This window comes from Ornithodoros turicata, chromosome 3, assembly GCF_037126465.1.
Source record: "Ornithodoros turicata isolate Travis chromosome 3, ASM3712646v1, whole genome shotgun sequence".
NCBI lineage: Eukaryota > Metazoa > Arthropoda > Arachnida > Ixodida > Argasidae > Ornithodoros > Ornithodoros turicata.
Window position 1 is genome coordinate 60,242,866 of NC_088203.1, and position 21,146 is coordinate 60,264,011.

Below are 21,146 nucleotides of genomic sequence, written 5' to 3' on the forward strand. Positions count from 1 at the left end.
AATTGAGGGCAAAAACGCTGGGCAACTTCTAGTTGGTTCCCAGAAATTCCGTTCATTATTCGAATATCGAGGTTCATAAAACGAGAGAAAAATGAATGAAAAAAGTTTGGTTCCCCGTGCTCGTGTTCATAAAACGAGGGAATTCATAAATTGAAGGTTCATAATTCGAGGGTTGACTGTAATAGAAATGAAATTATACGAAAAAGCAAATCACAGTCTATATGGCTCTTGCCCGGAACATCATGTACGAAAGAATGTATTTCCCATGATTCCCACAGGCTCTCATAATATACACAGACGATGGAGCTAGTACCATTTTTCCAAGTCGCCTGTTAAATAAACAGTCTCGCAGGTTTCACTAACCTTGTTCTCACGATTCTTCTGACAGAACTTCTTTGGGCTGTTTACGAAGCTTGGATAGTTTATAGCGCACAAACACAACTTTCACAACAAATTGACTTGCCAACTTTCCTGAATTTGTATGAAACACGATGATAGTGTGTGATAGTGGTTGTATTCTTTTTGTCTCCTTCCCTTCTAGGCCTCTTCTGAACTTTTACTTCACCATGCACTTTCGTACCACATTTCCTGAAAATCTCTACTCTGGGTATCCGTACTCATGAGTATTGCAGATGGAAAAACAAGAGCATATTGAAAACGTAATGGCAACACGAGCACCTCACAGCGAACCGGAGAACGAAATAGCCAACCTTCACCAACCTTCAGCGGGCGCTGTCGTAACACAGTAGCAAGTTTTCTGTCCCCTTGCTAGATTTGCTTACATAAGGAGATCCAAGAACCGAATCTCGCTCCTCTCTCATGTTCAATCCTTTGTAAGCATCATTTCATACAGTGAGGCTGCGAGGCTCGTTTTTTGAATAAGAGCTGCTGGCTTTTTCTCCCTCACAGTTATGGTCAAGGGGGAAAGCTTGTTTCCAGTGGGGCAACAAAAATGACTTTCAAATCTGCCATGTTTTCAAGGGCCATTTTCTTACAACTAATTGGAAACAACTAATTTGAAAACTGCATCAGCACACCAAACATAACAGATGTTGTCATTGTGTCGAATTTATATATTTCGTAATTAAAAAGGTCTCTAGCACAGCCATGAGGTGGCCAACTTGAGCTCACCATCTATTGTAATCTAGAAAAGGGCATTCGCCTATTTTGTAAAATTCTGTTCATAGATAGGATGGAAAACATACCCATATTCAGTGGGCAGTACCTCACATAATGATTTTGTTAGCACACTGCAGCTCTGCGGTCGAAGTATGTGGCTGTCAGGTGTGACTCCTTACGTAGTAGCACAAAGTCCATAGCTGGATAGCCAGTTGTCCTCTTTCTGTTCTTTGTCCCATATAGTGCACATCATGGCGTTGTAGTATGAAGTACTATCGGAAATTCATGTTTAAATTGCTGCACGTTGTGAGATTATTTACACACTTCCCCAGTATTCTGCCCCAGGTTTTGTCTAGTGTACTTTCACTGGTGCACTTATGCACTGCCTCACGGATGAAGGTGCATGCCATGAATTTCATTCCTGGCAGCAAACCATTGGCATAGTAATAAGCAAAGCACGTAAATTTGCCCAGATGGCAGCACAGAGCCGAACCTGGATGACCTCTCAATGGCATTTGGGGACCTTGGGATTCTGGTGAGCGAGCTCGAAGAGTACGTGAGCAACGTGGAGCCTGTACAGTTTGTGGAAAGTCGTCTGCCTCACTACCCTGTGTCTCGGAGTTCCACCAGCAACAGTGGAAACAAGCTTCACCATTGGGTGCACGAATTTCCTACTCATTCCACTGACCTAGAAGGTAGGCATGCTTGGTGTGCGCTATGGGCTACTATTATTTGACAGATTTTGTGGGTTTGAAACAACAAAAACTGCAAAACCTCAGGAAAAAAGCTAAACAAACATTAGGACAAAAAGCATGGCTTTTCTCCTGTTATTACATGTTCTAAAGTTTCTTGCTCGTTTGTACGTTTATGGTTTTGTATTCTTCTGATTGTTCCTCAGCCCAAGTTGTATCATCGCCTCATTCTCCCTCTTGTTTGCTATACATATTTTGCTGTATACTTAAAGGAGGATGGAAGTGACCCCAAAAACATTTTTTGTTTTTCGCTGCGGCATCTTCTGCAACGATTAAAATGAGCTCCTGACAAAGAAGGATGAGCGCAGGTGACCTACAGAGTATGCACAAGGCTCTGTTCCGTGCATCTTTAAAAAATCCTCTCCACGTGCAAAGAGCGCATCGGCGAACGAGAAGACGTCGTGACGTATCACAGGCTCCGGCATGTGACCAGTGACGTCTAACGGCACAGCTCAAGCATGTATAAGTGGTGCGTGAGCCGAGAAGAAAAAACAAAGAAAAAAGGCACTGAGCGGTTTCTACGTCACGCGGGGCTTGTGTCTCGTCCGCGGCTACTTTCTCCCACTGTCTTTTGTAAATTTTAGTGTGCAGTGACAATACACCGCAGAGCGAAAATATTTTGCATGGTGACTCCTGGTAGACAGCTTCACAGATGAAGCAGGGTTTTGAGCCATGTTAAATGTCACTTCCATGCTCCTTTAATTTTGTCATCTAATGAAGTGCTGACGCTGCGCAGAAGCTCGTCAGCAATTAAGATTGTCCTGAGATGACTAATTCCTTGTATATTTTGTCATTTCCATACTTCCTGCAGCATTGAGTTACATTTTGTCTTCCACATTGCAAAGCATTGCATTATTGACTGTGGGTATTGTCAGGCATTGCCCCTGAGCTACATGACTACTTTTCTATGGACTAACAAAAACTGATAGATATTTACAAGAACTGGCTTCTGTGTTGGTAACTGTTCACTTTCAAAAGGCAATGTTGGAGGCAATCCCCCCCGTTATGCTGCACAAGTACGGAAGTGTAGGGAAACGGCATTCTTCACCACATTCGCTGCCTTATTGGCTAACAGTCCACGATGTGTCCATAACATTATCCTGTTTCAGAAGAAGAAGAATTGGCTATGTCACCTGGTGCTCCTGATGGAGGTGGCCCTTCTCCTCGGAAAGAAGGAGCTGCTGGTGCCACCAATAGTGCAGGAGAGGAAATGATTGGATCTCCTGATGCCAGCCCTCAACCAAGCAAGAGGGCCTCTGATGGGGGTGAAACCCCGACACCCAAGCGCTTCCGGTTTGAGCATTTACATTCCATACCTTGTGAACACCTTTCAATGCAGAATGCATTCTACAAATAGACCTCTCCCTGTTTACAAACAAATTACTTCATATACATCATATGGTGCAACAGTGCTGCCACCTTGGTAGACTGGAACTACTATAGCCAAAAATCAATAAGTCACAAGAAAGCCACATTCAAATATAGGAAGGGAGTTGCCTCAGGACAGAAGCCGCCGATATTTCGAACAGAGACTGTTCTTCTTCTGGGCACCGTCCTCATCATTGGCATGGTATTTAAAGGGTTAGGTGTGACGTGTTTAAAGGTTCATGCGAATTGTGGGTCAACAGCCCAGAGGGAAGAAAGGTCCGTACGGGTTTTTACGGTGGGAGTGAATGGCTGCTTTGTTAGAGTGTGGAGGGGATTATGTGAACGTAGTGATCTAGGCTACAGACCGGTTGCAGAAAAATGGAAGGTTCACGAACACATGGACGAAACGGGACAACAGGCAAGAATTCGCAAGCATAGCGAAAGATAAGGAGGTTAGTGGTTACGTGGGGAAAATTCCAGAACGAGCAATTTTTTTTTTTAAATATATATTTGTAGGTATATACTGCCAGGTTTCTTGCGCGTCGGTATGTCACCTGTATGGGATTTGTGAATATGTTGTTAAGCTTCCAAAGTTTCCAAAAAGTTTCCAAAGCAGTGACCGACTTAACAACATATTCACAAATCCCATACAGGTGACATACCGACGTGCAAGAAACCTGGCAGACTCCTTGGTCAATGCCAAAATCAGCAAAACGAGCGCCCCGTACACGGGAACACAACCCTGCAACCTCCCGCGCTGCAAAACATGCAAGCACGTTCAACACGCTAACTCCATCAAAAGCACTGCGAGCAATTACACCCACCCCGTTAACCACGCATTCACATGCACAAGCTCCAATGTTATATACTGCATTGAATGCGGCGACTGCTCTATGCAATACATTGGTGAAACCGGCCAACAAATGAACAACCGCCTTACCGGACACAGAACCGACACGTCCAACAAACTCCCCAAAGCAGTCGCCGAACACTTTAACGTTCCTGGTCACAATTTTGACAACATTAAACTATATATTCTAGAAACCGGGTTTAGATCCACACGTGACAGACGTGATAGGGAGTCTTATCTCATATACAAGTTCAACGCTCTTCACCCGTCCGGTATCAACAAATCACAAGGCACCCTAGAAACACTTCACAAATAAAATATGCTTTTCCCATCTACCTCCATTATCATCTGTTATGTTCTGCATGGCCACTGCTTTCTGCTGTCTTTATTGCATGCCACAACTTTGTATTACAAATATATATTTAAAAAACAAAAAAAATTGCTCGTTCTGGAATTTTCCCCACGTAACCACTAACCTCCTTATCTTTCGCTATGCTTGCGAATTCTTGCCTGTTGTCCCGTTTCGTCCACGTGTTCGTGAACCTTCCATTTTTCTGCAACCGGTCTGTAGCCTAGATCACTACGTTCACATAATCCCCTCCACACTCTAACAAAGCAGCCATTCACTCCCGCCGTAAAAACCCGTACGGACCTTTCTTCCCTCTGGGCTGTTGACCCACAATTCGCATGAACCTTTAAACACGTCACACCTAACCCTTTAAATACCATGCCAATGATGAGGACGGTGCCCAGAAGAAGAACAGTCTCTGTTCGAAATATCGGCGGCTTCTGTCCTGAGGCAACTCCCTTCCTACATCTCTACCGGTTCGCTGGATTTCTACCCATCTACATTCAAATATAGTTTTTCATATTGCAAAGTTTTATGCAATTTCTTGCATATTATTAATTGTACGACCTTGTTGTGCTGCATTCTACCGGTAACCCTATCTTTTCGGTAGCCCTTTCTAAAGATGGCTACCACACTTTTCCATCTTCAGGAGCCTGAAGGGCACGCGTTTCTCGTGGAGTGCACTGTGTACGTGGTATCTCTATACAAAGGAAGCGCTAACTAAGTCATAATAACAAACAAACCACATTCCGCACTGGATTACGACGTTGACTTTCGAGACGATGCAGCCAACTGTTAAGTGGAGCCTTCTTTTCTTTCCGCGTTGGACCGGGAACGCGAATGAAGACACCAAAGCGACAAAAACGTGACCTCATTTGTGTGTACCACTAATACAAAGAAGTGACCCTTGACCTTCGTGAAGGAATGCAGCTTTGTGAAATGGCGGTGTTCTCAATCCGAGCTGTCTTGGTTTCACTATGTCTCATGTCTACCAACATCATGATTAAGTCACGGTGTCGTTCCTTCAGTAGAGGTATTGAGTCAGACAAAACATGTTTCTGTTTGCATGTGGCAGTACCATGTGACACAGCTTGCTTTTGTCGCCCTTCACACCTTCTTTTATCACTATGGTGTGGTCGCATGATGAGCTTGCTTCATGCCTCCTCAGCTCTCTTAGTGGGTGCAATATTACTGTGTAGTGTGGTCAGTCAAAGCGACCATCGCTGAAGGTTGGGATGAGGTACTAGCGTGACACGATGAGGAATGACGACGCAGGAACAGTCATAGATGGGTTTAATTCTAGTGAGTGATGAAAAGATGGCAACGTAGATGAACTCATGTTATAGTCGAGCGGAATCCGGGCATTGCAGAGATGATGACAGATCGAAACAAGAATAGAAACAGAGTGAAGTACTAAGACTTGAGACAGCGGGGCTCAGTGGTTGAAAGGATGCCTGAGAAATAAGTCGAAGCGGTCAAGAAGGTCTGAAGGAGGTGATGTTAAGGATGCCCAGTGTTTGCATCTTGTCAGGTCCAAGATTGCTCTCATCTGCCACAGAATATCTTCGCGAAGATCGGTGCACATTCTCTGCCGCTGTCCCACCTGCCCGCACTGTCTCCTTCCTCTCAACTCATGACAGTCAGCAGGTGTAATGTTGCTTCATTCTGTAGTAATTGAACGTAATGATGATAAAGTGTGGTCTAGACACCCCTGGAAGACAGTGATGCATTGCAACTCAAAATGAAAAGGTAAAGCTAGTACAAGCAAAACAGCTGGGACAAAGTATCCAGCACAAGAAGTACGATGCAAGAAGGTGAATCAAGTGGCTGTTAAATGGGAACAGCAGCATAGGTCATTAAAAGTGTGCCCCCATGAGGCCCACTGAGAGCAGTTGTGGTGGCAACATACGCCAAAGCAAGCAACTTGCTTTCTGCAGTCGAATTGTATATACAGAGGGCCTTGTTTGTTAGGGTTAATTATTACATTATTTTTAATAAAATTATTGAAATTAATGTTTAGGGTTATTTTAGGGGTTACTTGCATCATTGTCATCTAGGGTAAGACCCTAAAAATGAACCTGCCAAAATGCAAACTCAGCCACCAATACGGAGAACACCAACCATTGCACATTCAGCATGGCTGTTCCGCACCTTATCTTCATCTGAAATGTGATAAATGCTGTTTGTTTTATTTTCCACTCGAAAATATGCTTTTTTACTCGATATTGCCTAATTTTACCGGAATGTGGTGATATTTCACCATAGTAGTTTCTCTAACCTGGGCGTTGTATGACTGCATGTTAAAAATACCAACTGGGTCATTCCACGCTAAACGTCCGAGTGAAAGATTTGACCATCGCAGATTTTGCTTTAAAAAATCAGGCGGTGTTGTTATGAAAGAAAACATCACTGATGAAGTTTCAACTCATTAAAAAAAAATTCCGTCTTGAACTTTGAATTTGAAATTTACGAAATTGCGCAAAACCGCACCTTCAAAAACCAAATCGCGCTGCGTAATGGCTAATGAAATTGCACACAGTTTTAGACTGGATGGAAGTTGAAACAATAATACTTACATCTGAGAACTCAAAATGTACTCTGGACATGTTTCGTGCAATTTTAATGGCATGCGAAACCCGGCCAAAATTGCAAACTTTGACATTTTATTGCACGCACATACTGAACACAAGAATGCTGGAAATACTTCATCGGCAAGATACTGTAGGGCTGTGCAAGATTAAAAATTGCCGTCCAGAAAAGCGGAGGATAAGTTGGTGAAAAAAACACGTTAATTTGTCATTTTTTCGCAAAAACGGTAACCTTTTTGTTAAATATCAAAAATGGTGGGCCGCAGAAAAAGATGAGGGAAGCTCACAGAGATAGTATCAGTTGCGTTGAACAAGCTGATAAAGTTTCAAAAAGGCATTTTTTGTTTCTGAAAAAGTAATTTTTGAAGGTTGGCACGTGGAGCGCCCTGTGCGGCCGAACGAACATCGCGGAGAGCTCCAGCGCCGCAGAGGATCGATGGCGCATCATTATTTCAGTCGTCCGGTACAGGTCCTCGTAGTGCCGGGAACCGTTGCTTGTTAGAATACGACGTCAGTCCAACATTGATTGTGTGCTTATCAACTGGTTCAAAGCTGTGATAGCGGCGTGTGCCTGGAATCGGCGACGCATTTTGATACCAGTGCTGTAGGAATTCACTTGCTTTCTGAACATCAAGATCCGAAACCCAGATGCCGAAACTGCATTACGAAGCCCACTTTCGTGTAGCAGACGACTCTTAGCAGACGACTGAAGTGTTGATGCGCCGTCGATCGGCTGCATCGCCGGAGCTCTCTGTGACGTTCGTTCGGCGGCACAGGCCGCTCCACATGCCAACCTTCAAAAATTATTTTTTTGGAAACAAAAAATACCTTTCTGAAACTTTCTCAGACCGCTCAATGCACCTGATACTATCTCAGTGAACTTCCCTCATATTTTTCCGCGGCCCACCATTTTCGATATTTAGAGCCAAACTTACCGTTTTTCTGAAAAAATGACAATTTAACGTATTTTTTTCGCCAACTTATCCTTTGTTTTTCTGGACGGCAATGTTTAACGTTGTACTTGCCCACAATATCTTGCCTGTAAATTATTTTCAACGTTCTTGTGTTCAGCATGTGCGTGAAATAAAATGGCAAAGTTTGCAATTTTGGCAGTGTTTTGCATGCCATTGAAATTGCACGGAACATGTCCACAGTGCGTTTTGAGACTTCAGGTGCTAGCATCATTATCTCAGCTGCCATCCCGTCCAAAAATATGCCCAATTTCATTCTCCATTACGCAGCGCGATTAGTTTTTGGAAGGTGCGGTTCTGCGCAATTCCATAAATTTCATATTCAAATTTAAAGGCGAAAAAATTTTTTAACGTGCAGAAAGTTGATCAGTAATGTTTTCTTATCATAACAACACTGCCTGATTTTTTAAAACAATATCTGCGATGATCAAATTTTTTACTTCCACGTTTGGCGTGGAATGACCCAACTAGGACGACGATAATGCTGCAGAATCATTTGAGACTGCACTCACTGTTGCTACAGATGATAGCAAGACATATATGGCTTTAGATGAAATGAAAACAGTGCTGAACACGAACGTCGCGGAAAATGATCGCACGTGACAAACAGAGTATCGCTGAGGCCCCAGGTTTTCCGCGAAATATCGCGGAATCCTTTGTTTTGCATGGAATTTCATGGAATCCCTTATTTTTAGGGGTGTGCGGATATTCGAGTTCTCGAATTCGAATCAAATATCAATCACATGAACTATTTCACTCGTGAATCGAATACCCAATATTCAGATTTCTGAATATCCGAATACGAACAACACCTCCCGAAAGTGGGTTTCACCTGAAGCTTCCCTGCATGAGGCTGCTTTACAAAACTGCTCATGCTGCAGGACCAGAACAGACAGATTGTAGTTTAGCTTAAAGGAGTACAGAGGGCCATCCAAAAAAATTTCAGATTAAGACATCTGATGAAAGTGTGTGTGTCATTATACTGAATAGCGCGAAAGGTTTTGATGTGTGCAATTTGTTTCCCAGAAAAAAACTCGCATAAACATAGCTCCGCGCCTTCACCCTTAACTCACCACTCCAGCTATAACGAGGATGAGGAGGTATGATGGCACGTCACCGATGACGGCATAAGGAGACTCGTTCTGGTTCGCCGGTCAGTGGGGGTCAGCGCATTGTCCCTTTGCCACCGTAAACCTGTTTTGCAAGTTTTCCCGGAGAATTGGTGATAGAAGGAGCGGTCGAAGCATTACCGAGCAAGGAGAAAGGCTTTATCAGGACCCTGAACAGCTGAGTAACAGACGACAGCGGAGTAGCAGACAATATTTCTCTAGGCCAATCAGCGAGCGTTCTCCTTATAGCGACGGCGCGAGGTTCCAGGCAGATCACAGGCTGGTACTGCTCTTCACCACCATTACGCACGGTTTGGCTTTTTGCGGCGTATTTTAAATTCAATTTCCGCGATAATTATGACTCTGTGGTGTAAATTACTTCGCATGGTGCATCTTACTGGCAAACTTAACAGTTTTATAGGAAGAAAACTGGGTGTTAAAAATAAATTCTGTGCTACTTTAAGATAACGTTAGCCCAAGTTCATTGTGCATAGCACTTCGCCTGAGGAAGGGATGGTGTCCCTCCCGTGTGCAGTTTAGCGGTGGCAGTGGGGACTTTGACTTAATGTCTGGAAGCTTGCCTTTAAAGACTCTTAAATAATGCCTACAGCTGAGAAAAAAAAGGGTGTTCTGTAACTTCCACAGGGCATGTGTTGTGAGCTCCTTCCTATAATCTTCCTATTAATTTCCTATAAACTCTGTAGATGCTGAAAGAACTTCCAGCATAAAATGATTTTCAGGTATAAAATGATTGCAGGTGACAGACCTTTGTCTTTGTTGTAGACCTTTGTAGAACACAAGATACTATGTATGTAATGCTGAGCCAGAACAGTCCTTACAGTCTGTAAATTTATAAAGTATTTTTGTTCCCACATTATCCAAGAAAATAAAGGTTTTCCCATTTCAAGCAGCCGTTGACTGCTTGCCGCGGAAAATCATGTAATTTACAAGTCTGTGCCGCAGCAGAAAACCAATGGCCTTAGGCATCGCTGAAGCTCGCCGTTTACAGCACTAATGAATGTGCTGAACTTCCAAACTAAGCATTACTGTTAGGAACGATGCTGTCCTGTCGTGCGTGACGTCACTGCGTCACGTCTTTGTTGTCTGTGTAGTCAACAGGAATGGTCTTGATCCCCTTAAAGTGCCGAGGCTTAGTTGCTCTGCCGGTCATGGGTAAGATGCATAGTTCCCTCTTGGTCTCGTTTGCACACACCATTACAGTGGTTGGTTCTTTGCCCTTCTTTTCTTTGGCACAAATATCACATTTAAGAGGAATGGTCTAAGCAGACTCAACACTTAAAGGGGTTGGGACATTTTCATACACGTAGTCCGTTACATAATGGACATATTGTACTGCGCGCCAGAATACTGTAGAAAAAAGAAAGAATACAGTCCCTCACACACACTCCCGAGCAAAGCGCAGACATCACACAGCACAGAGTTGCGTCCATTCCCATTGACAGCCGAAAGCACGTGACTTCTCGTGCGCTGCCTCACTTGCGGCGACAAGGGCTGCGATGTCAGAGCTGCATGGGATTTGGTATTCACGGAGCCCATTTTCTCCGCTTCTATTATCCTCTTCGCTATGAAACTTCCTGTGCAGGTTACAGATTGCTGCAAAGAACCATCTTTTGCATTTACGTCGGATAACTAAAGCCCCTAGATATTGGAAAGTAGCGTCACTCTTTTCCATGTGCCCACTTTCCTCCTCGATTCGCCTGCGCTGCGCACGGCACCTTTTTCCCACCTCGGCGCGCTCCCTGGCAGTAGAAATCCCAGGCATAGATGAATACGGTGTCCGTTTGCACTGATTTTACGCTGGAATATTTGAAATGAAATAGTATGAGAAAAATGGTGTGACAGCTTTGGCTATGCCACGGGTGACATTTACGATAACTTTATCTGCAGCATTGCAATACTAGGCAAGTTAAAAGCCTTTAGGAAGTGCCGACGGGTGACCGCTTAGGGTGCCGTGAGCTTTGTAATTTCTTGGATGTTCCTAGAAAAGGGCTTTTTTTTTGGAAATGGATGCGACGGGGGGTAACCTAAGCAGTGCATACTTGCAGTGTATCTTTGTATTGCACTATAAAGAGGGTTGTAAGAACATTTGACCTTAATTTCTTCTTTCTGTACACTTTTGGTATTCGCAGCTCAAACTGATCGGGAGTAAAGTGAAGCCGGCGTGGCACAATGTGATAGTAAAAGCACATGCGCCCAGAAACATGCCTTTGATTTATAAGACTCGACAGCACTAATATTTCCGTAGTATGTATATCTGAGGTTTGCTTTGGAATCGCACCATTTCCATTTTAGCAAGTGTTGGAATTTCATATCGTGTGTGTGACACCAGTATCTGATAGGCTGCTTTTTGCCTTTTTGGCAAGTGCAATTTTGGGGCAGTAGGGGCAGGGTGCTCGGAAAATCGCTCCTCACAAGGAAATATATTACGAACGAGTAAGCACCTCTGTGACATACTGTGACACTGTTACCCACACATCACGACTTCCAGAACGCTTTCACCAAAAGAACCACAGGAAGGTTCAACATATAATGTAGCAATACGTGATGTACATCCGTGCAGTAGACAACAAGCTTTATACCGTATTTGCACAATTGCAAGACAAGTCTTTTACAAAAGAAATGGCGTCTCGAAAATGGGGGTCGTCTTGCAATCGAAACCATAACCACACGAGGGAGCAAGCGCAAACCCCAGACAAAAGGGGGAGAGCGAAAGGCGAGCCCACGTGACTTACTTCTTCCTCACTTGTCAGCTGTGTCACTGTGTCTCGCGAGTTTTGTCTTTCGCCGCTAGTTGGTTTCGTTTTGCATCTGCACGTGCGTTTCATGATGGCCCCAAAGAATGTTTTCTACTCTGCCGCGTTCAAGCAGAAAGTGATGGAATCAGCTGAAACCACGAACAGCAACATTCAAATTGGCCACAGTTTCGAAGTTTCAGAGATAAATGTATGAAGATGTCTTAGACAACGGAAATAAAGCTTCGACTGTTCCAGCATGAGGAAAGCCTTCAGTGGGCGGAAGAGTGGACGTCAAGCTAACATCAAGAAGGAGCTAACCCCTACTGGACTACCGGATGTCTGAAACGTGCCCCCCTGTGCCAACTACTCACATGGATTTTGGACACGTGGAGGGCAATCCCCGAGAACATCGTAGTGCGCGCGTTTAAGAAATGCAGCATCACGAACCCGATGGACGGGACTGAAGACGACTTGCTGTGGGAAGAATCAGACAAGGAGAACAGCAGTGATTCTGACATTCCGATGAAATCGAGTGTTCTTAATAAAGTACTGTAGAAGTGTTTTTTTCCACGTGGAAAATATTTTAGCGTTTTCGAGCAGAGATGCTTTGAGGATTGATTCACGAGAACTTAAATTCACGACACAGGTTTCCGGGAGTGCTTTGCTCTTGCATATCGTGCCGCCGTCATTACTCGGGCATATTTCGGCACGTACTAAGACATCCGTTGTTCACGTGGATTGCACATTCTAGGTCTATTCCTTTCTTCTCCTCACAGAGATGGGAGGAAAGGTCCTGTCAAATGACCTTTAGGGACCCTGTAGGAGGCCATAGTACTGGCCGTGTGCAAGTTAGCCAGTTTATTTTAACAGTTCTTATTAATTATGACTCGGGGCACGGACCAGTTCGTTTGAGATGTGGTACTATCATTCAAGCTGATTTTGAGAATGCGGGGAAAGGCATGTCCTGGCTTCGTGGTATAGTGGTATATTGCATGCATAGTGCAAAGCATTTATAGGAGTAACAAAAGCATGAATTTTCATTTCTTTTCATCTTGCCTAATGGGATAAACAATCTTCTGCGCTTGCTTAAACTGCCTACGCTACATGGAGTAGAAAGGGCCAGGTAGTCGCGGTATAGCGTCGAACGCCGAACGATTTTCGACCTCATATGGCCAGAGTTACTCGTGGGAACTTAAATTCGCGATTTTGGAGGTGTGCGCGAAAAACGTGAAAAATAATTCCGCACAAAAAAAAAACACTTCTACAGTATGTTAGGTGATGGTATGTAGGTTTTCTTCCTATTTTTGCGATCATTTTTAGGGGGTCGTCTTGCAATTGACATTGTCTTGCATTCGACCAACTACGGTAATAGTAGCAATTGCATGAGCAGTAGGACAAGCACAGTACCTCGCAGAGAACTATGCTCTTTAGAGAGGTTTAGTACATCTAAGCTGTTCATGATAACAGTTCCGAAAATATGACTAGCCAATCATCCTCTTTCATTGGAGCGAGTGACATCACATTGCTAAGCTTCGATTTGATATCTTCCTTTATCGTATCCTTTTTGTACAATTCTTCCGATGCACTAAAACTCACTTTTGTTTGAGTGAAGACCTTTTGACTGATGTTATTGAGACATTTATTTCTTTGGATGGTATCACGTTTCCCTTGCGGAATCACGAACAGCACAAATCCCTTTTTGAACCGGGTACTGCACTGAAATGCACAGCACCATGCCATACCAATAGCACTCCAATGCTGCAAAGAGCGGGAAAATGGCGCCAACGAAAACTAAACAGAACATGTTTGAACAGAGCTAATGATTGTCGAGGGGGTTAGAGGAGGCAAGAGACGAGGTCGCACTTATTCAGCAAAGATCTGGAAATGTCAGTACTTTCCAATATCTAGGGACTTTAGGGATAACCTGGGATGACCTGTCGCAACCCCTTTAATTAAAGTAGCGCAGAAGTCATTTTTAACACCCTGCTTTCTTCCTATAGCACTGTTAAGTAGGCCAGTAAGATGCACCATGAGGAGTAATTCACATCACCGAGTCATAATTATCGCATAAATTGAATTTAAAGTACGCCACAAAAAGCGACCATGTGCAACGGCGGTGGAGAGCAGTACCATACCAGCCTGTGATCGGCCTGGGACCTTGCGCTGACGCTACAGGGTGTACGCTCGCTGATTGGTCCAGAGAAATGTTGTCTGCTGCTCCGCTGTCGTCTGCTACTCGGCTGTTCGGGATTCTGACGAAGCTTTGCTTCTGGCTCGGTCATGATTCGGCCGCTCCTTCTAGCCCAAGTACTCTGGGAGAACTGGAAAAAACTGATTTACGGTGGCAAAGGGACAGGGCGCTGACCCCCACTGACCGGCGAAAACCAGAACAAGTTCCCTCTGTAACGTCATCGGTGATGTGGCATCATAACCTTCTCCTCGTTATACCTGGAGTGGCGAGTTAAGTGGTGAATGTGCGGAGCCATGTTTATGTGAGTTTTTTTTTGGAAACAAATTGCACACATCAAAACCTTTCATGCTATTCGGTAAAATGACACACACACTTTCATCAGACGTCTTAATATAATTTTTTGGATGGCCCTCTGTATTGCTTCAAACATACGTGTCCCTGAGGTGCCAGCAGTGCGCTGGCAGGCGTGTGGGTTGAGCTTCCGAGTCAGTGTGTAGTTGGAAGCCGTCCGTGTCCTGACAATCTCGTTCTAATAAACCATCGCACACGTTTACGTGTTTGAATTACTGGTGATTTTCCTCTTGAAATGCACATGACTTTGAGGGGATCCAAGCGTGACTTCGAATTATCTAAAACTTCCAATTAATAAATTGCTCGGAAATATGACATAATATTGTACTTCCTCGGGCTGTAAGCCAGCTGTAAGCTGCCAGTATAATTTTTGCTGAACAGTTGCTTGGCTCTTCGGTTTGCTTCAGTTCACTTTTTGTACTTGAAGCAGATCCTGTGTAAGTACAAATGTTTAGGGTACCTGCATAACATTCTGCTGATTTACGTGAGAAAAATTCTTACAATTAGGTCATTACATGAAGTATAGGTTGTTGCTTCTGTGTGAACCATTAAGCATTTAATGTTGAACATGATGTTAAGTCAAGGTGTCAACTAGCACATCATGCTTCTGAGAGTAATTGTTCTGCATTCCCATGTTATACTTTTTCATTGTGCACAGGCTCTGTGTTGAAGAAGAAGGTCAGCCGATGCGTGAAGTGACAAGCGTGTTCATGACACCCTCCGGACTCATTTCTCCAGCTAGAGAAGGGAAGCTACCAGAGGCTACGATGCCCTCGAAGCTGATAGCGGTTGACGAAGTGGCCTCTGATTCTTTGGACTCCACTGACTTCCCATGCAAGGAAATTAAACTGAAAGATGCCAAAAAAGCACTCAAAAAGGAGTCAAAAAAAGTAAAGCCTTCGAAAAAAGACAAGGAAAACTCTGACCTCAAGAAGGCACTTTTCTTACCAGTGGGGAAAGGTACACACTCTATCTTCAAACTAAAAAAGAAACTGAACAAAAAGGCCAAATTCCAGAAAGACCTTATTGCCCCTAAACTTAAAATCAAGGAAGCTAAATCGAAAAGTAAAGGAAGCAAAGTGAAAGAAGAGAAGAAAGAAGGAAAGAGTAAGGAAGGAAAAAGTAAAGAAGGCAAAGTGAAGGTGAAGAGCAAGTCAAAGAAGAACAAAGGCGATGCTGCACTACCTGGGACAAGCAGTGCTGTGACTCCTGGACATTCTCCAAAATTGTCCAAGGGAAAGTCGCCCATGAAAGCAAAGAGCCCGGCAAGATCAAAAAGCCCAAAGGGGGAGAAAAAAAAAACAGTTGCAGCGGCCCCTGTTGTCCCTCCACCTGCGGCACCTCCTTTGTCCCCACCTGTGCCGCCTTTTACAATTTCCAATATGACCCCACTGCAAGTTATGGCTTGTAAAGCTGAAGAAGAACGTATTCGCCTGAATGCTGCCACTGCTGCTACTCAGCAAGTTCCTCCACCACCGGAACCCATTATGAAAGACGAACCTTACGAGATTCCATCACGTGAGGAATCACCCGAGCCTCGTCTGATCATTGACGATTCACCAGAGATGATTAGCAGGCAAGAAAGGGAAAGTCGTCTTGCTGATATAGAACAGTGCATAGATGCGGTCATTCAGAAGGCGAGAGAAGAGATGATAGAGGATGAGAAGAGGGAGAGTGCTGCTGAAGCATTGCTTGTCCATGGTGCCATGATGCCACGGAAGTTGGAACCTCGGGATGTGTATGACTTCACCGATTCAGACTCGGACTCGTCAATGCCACCAACACCAAAAACCCCTGACCTTGCAGGCTCTCCAAACCCCAAGAAAGAAGCGAAAACACCCCCTGAGGTAGTTGTCAGTGAACATAAAAAGAAGGAAGGAGGAAAGTCGAAAAAGAGGTCCGGCAGCAAAGCAAAATCTGGCACGCCGTCACCCAAGAAGGGCTTGCCAAAGACTCCTGAGCTACGAGGCTCCCCGTTAGTTGCACTGTCGCAGCGTGCTGAAAGTCCCGAACGGGGTCCAAGCTTCTCAGGAGTGTTCCCCTTCTCTCAACACGGAGGTCTCTTCTCACCAAGGTTCCCGGGAAGTGGTGTGATGGGCTCTCCTCTTGGACCTCAGCAGCAAGGTGGTTTCCTTCCAACATTTCCTTTCTCCCACATGGGAAGGTGTGGAACAGCATTTCCGACACCTCCTCTGTTTGTACCTCCGACTTCGAGAGGTCCTTCCAACGACGTTACGTCTCCTGGCTCTTCTCCGCCGATGAATCTGTCAAGCAGTGCATTCCCCACCGTTAAAACAGTTGCAGAGAAGAAGGGTGTTCCTTCTTTATCTCCAGTTCCACCAAAGTTGAGCAAAGAGCCAGCAGTTGCCCCAAAAAGTCATGGAGACACAGAAAAGGTGAGTCATTTATGGTGACTGGTGCACACGAACATGTTACCTTACATCACTGTCTGTTGTGAATAGAATTCAGGCTTCATTCAACCTAAATTTTATAAAGGTTTTTGTTCACCCTCATCATAAACTCCAGTTTCTCTAAATGCTAGAGCTGTGAGAATATTCAAAATTTTGAATATGAGAGGAATATCTGATGCGATTTGAATGCTATTTGCAACTTAATTTCAGTATTCTAAATTTCCGAATATTTTGCAAAGAGAACTGAAGCAAGGTATCGCTATCGTTATTCTGCATGTGGACTTCACCTCATTACATCCAAGAGCTAGGTGAAGCCTATTTCACATTACCGCCATTGTTCTTTTGGTGTGCGGCTCCATTCACCAAGCCTATGGCCTACGTCGCTAATGCGCCAAAAAAACCTTAATCATCATCATCATCATCCATTCACCAAGTCGGCTTCACCTCTTACACTCAAGTGTTAGCTGCAGTCCGCTTTACACTGTTTACAATATTCTGTCATGAAAGTCTACAACTTGTGTGAGCTCATGACCAACACTGTACTCTGGGCATGGCATGTTCCAGTAAATGTACTGCCAGCTGTCAGAGTTAAGCGGTAACCGCATACGACGATTTCTCGACGAAAAAACGGCCAACTTCCCCACCGGCACGACAACTCGACGGAAAAACGGCGGGTTGAACCGCATGCACAGATTTCCACTGCGGTGGACGGTGGCTTTCCTAGCGGGCGTTTCGTTAGTCCGTGTTAAAGTTTGACTTCAAATTAACTGACAAATATTTTGCTACACGTAGAAAAGTTATAGTGACACACAGAATAGTTCTTGCGGTCAATGCATACTCTCGAAGCAAGCGCTACAAAAGCGCCCTCAGACAGCAGCGAGCGGACGACAGCATCCTTCCCACTTTCCAGGTTAGCCATACGGGCATCCGAATTGCCCGCCACTGGTCCGGCATATCCGCTCGTGGAACGACAGCGCGTGGAGCGATTCTATTGGCTGCCGTCGAGCGGCCGCTTCCGCTCTTCGCCGATTTTTTCTGTCCACCGCTGTCGTCGAGAAATCGGTGAAGTTCCCATTGCTCGCGTCGGCTCACCGGAAAAACGGTGACGGTGGCCGTTTTTCCGTCGAGAATTCGTCGTATGCGGTTAGCGCTTTATGTTCAGTAACAGATGGAAATATGTGCTGTTTCTAAAAAATGTACAGGAAATTCACAATGTAAACATAGAAATGGGGCGATGCACACAAAGCAGACTACATGGAACATGTTGACTGCATGTTGACTGCAACATGTTCACTCAATGGAGTTCATCCCACTAATGCAGTCTACCATACATAACACAGAGGGACCCTTCTCTCGATGAAGGATGAAGAGAGACAAGAGAGAAACTGATGTTCGGAGGCTCGAACAACATAGAAGGGACAGATAAAAACAAAGCCTCAAATTGCCTAAGAAACCCTTCTCTCACGATATATTATGCTGGGTGAAAAGGCTCACAAGTTTGGAGCAGAACATCATCAACACCACAAAATATTTCACCATGAGGTATTCCAAATGATTCAAATTGGGCTTTTCCTGATTATTCGAATTCGATTCGCCGCCTGAAGAAATTATTTGGATTCGATTCGCCAGTAAAATATTCGTAAACTATTCGCAATGGAAATTTTGCTATTCGCACAGCTCTACTAAATGCCAATGAGGTGCCACAACTCCTGGGACAAGAGTAGCTGCCAAAGTGCACATGGTTAGCGCTGCGCTGTGTCTATCGCAGATTAATTTTCAGTGTCAAATTAGAGTGTGCTGTAGATTTCCTGGTGCATTAAAGGAGCGTGGAAGGAGTCTAAGCAAATAGGAGTAAAAATTAGAATTGCAAACTCTGGGATACATATTCATACATAAGGTACGAGTGCAGCGCACAATCCTTGTGCACAGTAGAGCTTTCAATCTCGTGGTCAGAAAATCTCCTTCCTCCGACTGCATCGCCATGCCTTTCGACATAAAATTTTGATGTACATTGGTGTACAATGCAAAAATTCCTCCTCGTGAAATGAGAAATGCAGTTACCTTGACAGCAATAGATATTGTGGTTTGTTTGATGCTTAAATTGAACCTCTGTATGCAATAAGGGGATAAGTCAAATTATCTCATTTTTAGTATTTTTGTTGCAATGACATCTACGTACCAGTATGTACCTGCCAAAGAAAATTTAGGGCCGTATTGCAATTTATTGACCCACTATATGAGGGTAAGAAACGGGAAATGCATGTGTGTCAATGGGAGGGACGGCCAGATCATGCCCCTTTTCTACACACGCATACAAATTGTGTAGCTTATATTTTGCTACAATGCGGAAATGAACTTCGTCTTCCACTCGAAAAACATGTTCTTCCTACCTCACGTGACCGTGCCAGCAATGCTGCTGAGCGTTGTAATCGAAAAAAAAGCAAACACATGCGCACTATACTAATAAGTCATATTTTGCTGGCCATACAGAACATTATTTCCAACATTGTGCCCGTTTAGCAGCACGATAATCACGATCTAGGCTGCTCCACTGCACAAAGGTAACTTCGCCCGTCCTGACGTCACCATAAAAGTCCGACTCGTGAAAACTGTTTTTTCCTGCACAAAAACCCTGTCCGTGCGGCGTTATATAGAAAAAGGGGATATATCATGCTGCGGTGTTTTGTTCAATTTCTGCTAAGTCACACGCCCAGAAATGATGCTAACAGGACATGCATGTAGAGTAGACACATGCATAGATGTTACACATTTTGCATTTGGGTTATCCGAGGAAACTCATCCGCAATTACTTGACCAAATATTCACTTGCAGTTTTCTCGGTTTGTGATTTTTCGACTTATCCCCTTATTGCATTCAGAGGCTCAATTATGAATGACACAACAGATGAATCCTGTTGCATTTGTATTGCTGTCAAAGTTAATGGCATCTTTCATTCTATGATGAGAGATTTTTGTATTTTAGTGCCCCTTTAGAATAAATATTTCTTTTACAAATATACAGACTCAGATTGTATAATTTGAAATTGCATGCCGATTTTCATTTCTTGGTCTATAAAAGAGAAGTCTTTATTTCGAGTGCACAGCCATTCTCGTTCTACATTTTGGTGGCATTATCCTGAGCACATAGCAGTTTCGAGAATAATTATGGTTGGTCAAGAATGGCTGCTCTCTGTGAAGTGCTCTACACTGATGAATCACGTAATAATCACGAATGCTGGCTTACAGAAGGACTCCTCCTTAATTTGCTTATTTAATTCACTGTTCTACAGTTGAGGAGACGTCATATCATGGGATGCTTCACATGTTCAACTGTAATACTATGCTGCTATACACACTATACGGTGGAACCCCTTTAAACCATACCGGGTCTGAATGTGAAAACACTACTCATTGTCCAACTGGTACGCAAAAAAGCCACTCTTGTTTAAGCAGACATAAGATACATTACGCTTTTTGGTAATTTTCTCGCATACGCTTTTTGATAATTTCCTCGCATATCCAATTCAGCTACGGCTTAAGTGGGTACAGTTTAACGAGGTTCTACTGTACTTTCTTTTTGAAGGTGATATGTGTAGGTTTTGTGCTTAACGTGTATTTTTTGTTCATTCAGAGCAAAGTAGTTGAACAGAAGGAAAAAATATCACCACCGAAGAAGAAGGCGAAAGAAGGTAAAAGCAATAAGAAAAGCAAGACTAAAACTGGCAAAGAGAAGAAAAGCAAAGAGGAAAAGGTGTCTTTCTTGCTTTGTTATGCTTATTCGTGAACAATGTTTAGACCTCCTTTGAAAGAAAATGTTCCGATTTTAACAGTCAGCTGAAAACTAGCTTTCTAAGGCAGAATGATACTCGTGCTAGATGCCAGGAGGAATTGCCGCATGCTCAGGTCGACCCGTTCACCTAGTGCGTAAGTCACCTGCTTTTCCACACGAAAACAGAGTGACCTTTGAAGAAAGGGGAGTCAAACAGTACAGAATGCCCCTGTGAGATGTGACCCTTTTCCGGAACAATACAAACACAGCATATGCCGGGGACAGAGGATGTTGACACTTTTCCGGATAAGTGAATCAGAAGACCTAGGTCCTGGAAGGTTGGTCCCCATACTTGTTGTCCAGATACGGATAACAATTTCCGGATAACCCAGACAAAATCCAATGGTAGCAGGTTAGTTCTCTGTAATGTAGTCCGGATAACGAGTTTTCCAGATATCTGAACTCCGGATAAGCGAGACAGGGCTGTATTTATACATACTGCAGCCTTGCTAAGGCTATGGCAGGAGCATAGGCTCGCATAGTACAGAAAATTCTTTGCGGAA

General features: G+C 43.9%; 1 protein-coding gene across 2 annotated transcripts in view; it reads left to right on the plus strand.

Moving 5' to 3' along the window:
- LOC135388515 (transcription initiation factor TFIID subunit 3-like) overlaps positions 1–21,146 on the plus strand; it is a 52,137-nt gene that overhangs the window by 3,086 nt on the left and 27,905 nt on the right. The window contains exons 2-5 of one of the 2 annotated variants that reach the window (XM_064618100.1): positions 1,593–1,814; positions 2,981–3,164; positions 15,063–16,800; positions 20,446–20,565. In XM_064618100.1, the coding sequence (XP_064474170.1) occupies positions 1,593–1,814; positions 2,981–3,164; positions 15,063–16,800; positions 20,446–20,565 (2,264 nt within the window). The remainder of the gene's footprint in view (positions 1–1,592; positions 1,815–2,980; positions 3,165–15,062; positions 16,801–20,445; positions 20,566–21,146) is intronic. The other variant, XM_064618101.1, reaches the window with a different exon arrangement.